At 29.3% G+C, this 7948-nt stretch overlaps 1 protein-coding gene across 1 annotated transcript; it reads right to left on the bottom strand.

Moving 5' to 3' along the window:
- Positions 1–2727, bottom strand: LOC118039750 (uncharacterized). Its single transcript, XM_035046546.2, has 4 exons — positions 1987–2727; positions 809–901; positions 431–498; positions 1–265 (listed from the first exon to the last, which is right to left on the bottom strand). Exons 1-4 carry the CDS (start codon positions 2599–2601, stop codon positions 130–132), a joined length of 912 nt encoding a protein of 303 aa, XP_034902437.1. The 5' UTR covers positions 2602–2727; the 3' UTR covers positions 1–129.
- Positions 2728–7948: the final 5221 nt, after the last annotated feature.

Genomic DNA, 7948 nt, shown 5'->3' with positions numbered 1-7948 from the left:
TATTAATAAAAACTTGGTTTATCTATGATAACTAACATCACAACTTCATTGAACACAATTTTTTTATGATCATACTGAAGTCAAACTAATACAAACAACAATTGTCAAACTTTGAGAGATCTCGTTCCACTAATTTTCCTTCCCATCTTCATACAAAGAAGCTAGAATTTCCTTGAGCTGCCTATTGTAGACGAAGGGTCGCTCCAATTCCGCCAAGTGACCTGCCCTCTCTATGCAATGCAACGTTGCTTTGCCTTGTAGCAGGCTGCAGTCAAAGTTTCAATTCCCATTATATATAACAAATATGGCTAATTAAATCTATTTCTTGCATAGGAAACATTCATATAATTCTTAATTAATTACGTCAAATGTAATACATTTTTGGCAAACACCAACTAAATTTGAAGAACCAGTGGAGGAATGGACATACTCTATCAGGTTGCGACATTCTGTCATGTCGAAAATTCTGTCATCCCCTCCCCACAAAAGATGTATCCTCTACAATTGAAATCATTAAAAAAAAAAAAAGATGAGATTTCTCGTGCTAGTTAATTAGACCTTTGAGCCAAAATGGAAATAAATATAAATAATGAAGGGAACCGAACTTTTGATAATTTCTTCGACAATAATCAATTTTGACCGTCTCATTTGAACATGTGAAAGTATGTGACAAAAATAAAAAGCATCTTCTTTATCAAATAAATAAATAGCATCTTCAATCCTGTCTATGGCCATTGCATGCCATTGGTTACAGGTTAAGTCCCATTAAGTGGAGTAATAATAATCTTAATGTTAATTCCTTTATGACCTGTGTAAAATGAGGGGCAGTGAAGTTCTTGTCTTCTACAATTAACTCCTCCAAAAGTTCGTGTCTCTCCTTCCTGTGGTCGAAGTACATGTCCTGCCACCAATTTCAAAATGTTATAATTTGCAAAAATCAATTAAACGAGCTTAAATTTCACTCTCAAGTATTTCTAATTGTATAATGCAAAACAGTGAGGTTTGTTGTCTTGATATATATACACAAACATCATGCGATACAATGAATCAATATTTTTTATGCTTTGTTTAAAACTTTAAAACCTTGGCTATAAAGGTCTAATAATAAGGTAATAAGGTGGTAGCTCACTAATAGATGGGTCCAAGAAATGTTAGATCTAATATATTTAAGTTTGATTATGTACTGAGCCTAAGTGAGTTTGAGTTTAGCAAGCTAACAGACTTAATATATTTAGATTCAGCAACATGCTGAGTCGAGGTCAATATATACGAATCTAGTAAATTGTCAGATTCAATATCATTAGTTTCATCCATTTCTAAATCCAAGTGAAGAAGCTCTGTTTATTTATTCTTAAGACTTTTAAAATGAACTATTCATGTCATATATAATCATCTCACTATATATATATATATATATATATCTTTTAATGATATACCATATTTCCATCTTATTAATAATGTGTAAGAAATATTTATTCTTTATTAATTAAGTGTAAGATTTTTATCACTAATTAATGTTATTAGAAAAAAAAAATGACTCTCGAGCCCTTCTTCCACTATATCAAATGATAAAGTTTAAAGATTATAATTATGTCCTGAACCATCCAAATAAAAAGTTCATAATTTTTTTTCAAGCATTTATATTTTAATTTTCAAAGCATTTATCATGTACCAAAATACAAACAAACATTTTTTAAAAAAAAATTTAAAGCTTTTTTTTTATTTATTACAATATTTTATTTAAAGTCACCAAATACCTTAATCATTAAAGGATCTCTAAACTCTATTAAAAAAAGATTGTTTTAAAGGTGCTAAGACTTTTACAACCAATCATATTCATATATATATATTCTAAATTTCAGAATAGAAAATATTAACCTAAACATATGATTAATCAATGTTGAAACACCAAATAACTTTATTGATAAGGACATCAAATCTTAAAACTTCATCAGTATATTTGACAACTTAGTCAACGAAGCTTACCTCCAAAATATCTTTGTAGATAAAATTAGGCATCCATGGCAACTTGTAGGAAGCAACGTCCAACAATGTCTTCACACCCTGGACAGTTTCAGGAATCAAGTATTCTGCCCATGACGAGAAGCCGATTCTCTGTAGGCCAGCACGAGAGATGGACTTAGTCAAGGCCATAACTGAACAAGTTATCACCATTGAATCAACCAAATTAGGGTACATCTCAGCCATCTTGAACCCAACCATCCCTCCATAGCTCAATCCAACCAAGGTGCACTTCTCCACGCCAAGTTTCCGGAGACCCTTAGCCATGCACTCTGCTTGAAAATCCGGTGACCGGTCTGATTTATCAGTGATTGAATCTCCAAAAAAGAGAAAATCCGGAGCATAAACTGCATACTTGTTCGCCAAAGCTAACACCTGGAATTGCCAAGTCAGAATCCCATCGAAACCAAAACCATGAAGAAACACCACTGCAGATTTTTTCTTGGCAGTGGATTCATCACTCGGGACCCAGAAATTGATGACTGTCCCTGGTTCGATCTCTACTACTTGGCGTCTCATCCCAGCTACCTTCATCAGGCCATGCAGCAAGGGCCTGTACAACGACAGAGTGTTCACCATCTCTCCAGCTCTCTCTCTCTAGAAATCTAGGCTCTTTTATAAATTTTAAGCTGAGAAAAGGCCATGGTTGCTTGATCACATGACCGTGCCTTTTAGGGAAGGAACTAGTCGAAAGTTCAATTGTTACTCGCTGGTCTGTCGCCTTTCTCCCCATTTTCTTACTTAACTACAAACGTGCTAGCCGTTAATTTACCTCCGATGTTGATTGTTTACTGAACAACTTTAGAAAATTCTACAAGTCCAACTTTCAAAGTCAACGACTTCCTTTTCGGTTGAATTTTCTTTTTCCTTCTTTTTTTTCTCAGGCGGGTCGCAGCAATGTAATAAAATAATAAATCGTTATGATTTAACTCTCGTATTCACGCTTTGCTTGGGAAGGTTAACGAGCGTTTAGCCACTTAATTCTTATTATGCATGTCCTCGTATGATGGATGATTCATATAATGGAGTTTGGAAGTGAAGAAAGAAAGAAAGAAAGAAAGATGATATTTTAATCGAAAAGGACAAAAAACTCCATTTTAAATGAAATAAATCAAGTGAAAAATATGATGAATGAGCTTTTCTAGTATTCTTATATAGATATTTATAATATTAAGAATGGCATTTCAAATTTAATTTTTCAGTGAAATTAATTTTTTATTAACTTAATTTCTTTTAATTTTCATAATTAATTTTGATATTTTTTATTATTGGGATAAAACTTAATAGTAATTATTTAGTTTAATTCAAAATATAATTGTCTTATTAAAAATCATAGAATTATATAAACATGTTAGTATATCATGAGAAAAAATACACAGGAAAATATACTTTCTTTTATTTATCTCTTTGTCTTAATTTTTTTAAAGGTTTAGAAGTTTAGTTGTACATATTTTGGGGGTGTTATTTTTATGTAGAACAAATAAAGATCTTAAAAACTAATTGTATTTAATTATTTAAACTAGTTAGCTTTAGTCTTTATTTATTTCCATACCCGGAATATTTCTAAGGTATAATATGTATGCCAAGTTGTTAGCAACTAGTTGAGGCTGGTATATTTAATTTCTTTACACCCATCTATTAAGCAAACGAGCAGATTTGAAGTTAAGTAAATTACAACATCCTAACGTTAGCTTCGACGATTGAGGAATTTTTTTCTCCTAGACTTTTAGTTTAATATGTACTTAAAAAAATTGAAGATTTGTATGCATCTGGACTCACTCCAAGAAGGCAACTATTTTATAGAGAATCTCCTCCAAATCTTTATGTGGGCCCAAGATGGAAATAAATATCCATGGCATCAAATCACATATGATAAAATGTATATTAAAAAAGGAACGTTATCACCATAACTGTATTAAAAATAAAGGTCCATGCTAATTAGGTCGTATTGATACGTACATTCATCACATGCATTTTGTTTTCTTGCTTTTAAAATTATGCAGTAGCTTGTTGGTTTGCAAGTAGGATCTTGAATATCCCACGTTAGTAGAGACACGAAATTATTTAATTGATAGGATATCTGACACAAAATCTTGCTTTCGTGTTTAAAACTGAATTTAGAATTATTTAATTGAATTTTATATAAATAAATTAATTCTAATGGTTTTAATTTGAATTTTTGAAATAATAAAAAGAAAAAAGAAAAATATTAATATCTAAATCATAGTTTTAAAACTCGGCTCGGCCGACCCGGAGTTAGAGCTGAGCTTGGGCTAAAGAAAAAAATAGGAAAAGAAAAAACCTAGCTGATCCGGTCAAAAATCTAGTTGCAATTTGTTGACTTTCATTTTTTTTTTTTTTAACTAAAATAACATTATTTTGATTTTTAAAAAAAATTAACTCAGATAGCTTGGTAACCCGGTCAAAACCTGGAACCAGGGCCTTGACCAGGTCTAAAAAACTATGATCTAAATACTTTTTTGGTATTGAGATTAAATTTTTTTTTTGTTAAAATTTGATTTTTTTTATTTTAAATTAATTGTTTTTATTATTTTTAGATCATTTGAATTTAAGATTGTTAAAAATAAATTTTAAAAAATCAAAGATATATTAACTTAATATATTTTTAAATAAAAAAAACTTTTAAAAATAACATCAACCGTACACTTATTATCACTGGAAAATGTAACATACGCATGACATGTCTCCTGCAGCTAATGCGCTGGGCGTCAACGCGGATTTGGAAGAGGACGAATCTCCTACTCTTCCCACCATGACTGTGCCTCGCAAGAGTTGACCAAAGAATTTGTATAAAAAAGATAACGTAAAAAACAATAAATTAGATCTAAGAAGATCATTTGTAATTAAAGCATTAAAAAAAAAGAAATAAATCTATAAAATTAAAGAATTAAATAATGTATTTAAAGCATTAAAGTAGCAATGAGTGGTCCTCCTCCAATGCCGCCGCACATGACCTCCACTCCTAACGGAGCAACTTGGTAGGAATTCGAGCCAAAGCTGCGTTGTGTCATAAAGTTTAGCTTTAACTGTTGCTAATTTTAAATCAATTAAAATAATATTTTTTTTATTATTAAAAATTATTTTGGAAACATGTATATTAAAATGATATAAAAAAATAAAAAATATATTAATTTAAAATAAAAAAATAAAAAAATTAATTATTTTAAAAAATAATTTTAAACACACACACACACACACACATATATATATATATATATATATATATAGAGAGAAAAAGAGAGAGGAGAGTAATGAATATACCATATTATCAATAACTCTAAACTATATAGCAAAATACTGTAGCTTTCATCTCATGTTTTTTTTATTTGCTTTTCTTCTCTTTTTTTACATGTGTTTTTTTCTTTTTAAATTTGACTTTTTTTTTCTTTATTTTTTTTTTTAATTTTTTTAAATTATCTTTGTTAATTTTTTAAAATATTGAACTTGGTTGAAAAATTTAACTATATAATTTTTTTTAAAAAAAAATATTATGAACTGCTATAATATTATTTTATATGATTTTTTTTTCAAACTAGTACATCATTATTTATTGTGTATTAACTATTTGCAAGATTAGATGCGGCGCATGAAATATATGTGCGATGAAGAACTCGTGCATTTATTACGTGTAACCACTTTTTATTTTTATGCTAGAATGGGAATTATTATTCCCCAACTATATTAGCTGAAAAATAAATTTGCTCAACAGTACTAAGGTGGAAAAAAACTACAAAGTTGCCGCAAAAGATTTTTTAATGAATGGAATTTGGCTTGTCTTCATATGGTGTGGTCCTGCTTGAAGTATAGCATTTATTATAAGTATACTAACTCAATTATGAATAGTCGGACTAACCTTCCAACAAGGGCAGTCCCGAAACCAGAAATGGAAGGGCGTTAAAAAAATAAATAAATAAATAAAACTGAAATCTCTTGGGTTCTCAAAAATAATTTATTTTTATCATGTGGGCCGTAGCAAACGTGGGCCTTGTATAGAATAAGGTAAGGGCCTTTTTCATCCGTAATCTCAATTCAGAAATCAGAATCAAGAACGGAAGCAGGACAAAAAAAAAATGATTCAAGTTCATGTGTTTTCAGGGTTGTGTGATCATGCTTAGAATTGTTGGGCCTAAGCTATCGATAGGCCCAATAAACTCCTTGAATATTAAAGCCAGGATGATGTTTGGTGCAAGCTACCTGTTTGATAAAATGTCACTGAGAAGATTGGATTTCAGCTAACTATTAAGCTTTTTAAGCTTAGGTCGTCGATCAGTTGATCCAAGCTAAAGCGCCACTCATTTCAACCAGGCTTGAGATTAGTATTTGAAGTTCCGGCCCAAGCCCAAGTCTGAACATATTTTCTTCCACTATTTTTTTCCAATATTTTTTTCCAAGGTGATAGATATATTGTATCTATGTTGTCCTCTAGTACACTGAATATATATATATATATATATATATATATATATATATATATATATGAATTAATTAGGAACGGATCAAGGAGGAGTTTTAAGATATGCATGAAATAACAATAAATTATACTTTTGCCGCTAAAAAATATTGTATGATTTTTACTATTCTGTTATAAAAGTTAATATTTGGACTATTTAATATATTCCAATTTTGGAAAAATGTATTGTTTCCTGTTGTGTTTGTAGCAAATAATCAATTTCCAACATGCATCCAAATTGTATGAATTTCCAAAGTCTTTATCAATTTACTTTAAATTGATAAGGATTAAAATTATTTATTTGGAATTAAGGATGATAATTTAATTTAAAATTGATGAGCATTAACCCTTGTTAAATGAATGAGTTCTTTTTATATAGTTACTTTAGCTATAATGAATAATGAACATGATATTATCAAACCTAATTTGAATCTCGAATCTAATCTAACCCCGGGGTGTGTGTATTTTTTTGAATTTAATAGAATATATTTATACTTCAAATATTTGATATTATTTTATTTTATTTTTAATAATAAATAATGCTAAAACATAGATATATAAAAATATAAAAATACGTGAAGCTCGATAAAAATATTTAACTTTTTTACTTGATGGTAACAAATATGATATAAATATAGAAAAATCTAACTCATGAGTACATGTTATAATCCCTAGTATGATTTTTTTGTTGGGTTGACGTGGAAAATAATTTACACCCTGTTATTAATGATTGAGAAAGATTAATTATTATTTTAATCTAACAAGAAAAACCATAGAAAAGTTACCTCCACGATATTTCTAGAAGAATCCGGATCCACTCAAGTTTCCAAGCCTCGTAACAAATCAACAGAAATGTGCGTCAAGTATTTGGCTTAGAATATTTTCAATTATCTATATATCTCTTTCACAATTACATCCCTTGGCCACATGTCACATTGATAATAGGTCTAATCATTTCATTAAATTAAAATAATATATTATATATATATTTTAAAAAATTATTTTTAAAATCAGTACATTAAAATAATAAAGAAAACATCAAATAAATATTAATTTAAAATAAAAAAAATATTATTGAAAAAAAAAAATAACTCAAAACGATGACAAATATAATTTGAAATATTTATTCTAAAGTTAGTAGATAGTTGGCAAGTACATTGAACTTGGAATACTTTTCGTAAATAATCTAAAATAAAAGATGGCAAGCACATTTATCATGCTAGTTACACATCACATTTTACATGGATTCAAGGCGTAGGAATAATAACCTTGAACCTCAAGGTGAAAGAGAATCTTCTTTACTAGTGAACTTCATCTTCTCTTCATTTTCTATCTAACCAAACACAGCCTTACAAGTTCTTCACTTCCTATCAACCTTGAAAAATCATTTAGTGTTCACATTTTCAGCAACGTCATCGTATTGTAACATGTTAGTCTTCACATGGCCTCCTAGTG

Source organism: Populus alba, chromosome 4, assembly GCF_005239225.2.
Source record: "Populus alba chromosome 4, ASM523922v2, whole genome shotgun sequence".
Taxonomy (NCBI): Eukaryota; Viridiplantae; Streptophyta; class Magnoliopsida; order Malpighiales; family Salicaceae; genus Populus; species Populus alba.
The sequence above is the reverse complement of the archived record's forward strand: the minus strand, read 5'-3'. Positions and strand labels throughout refer to the sequence as shown.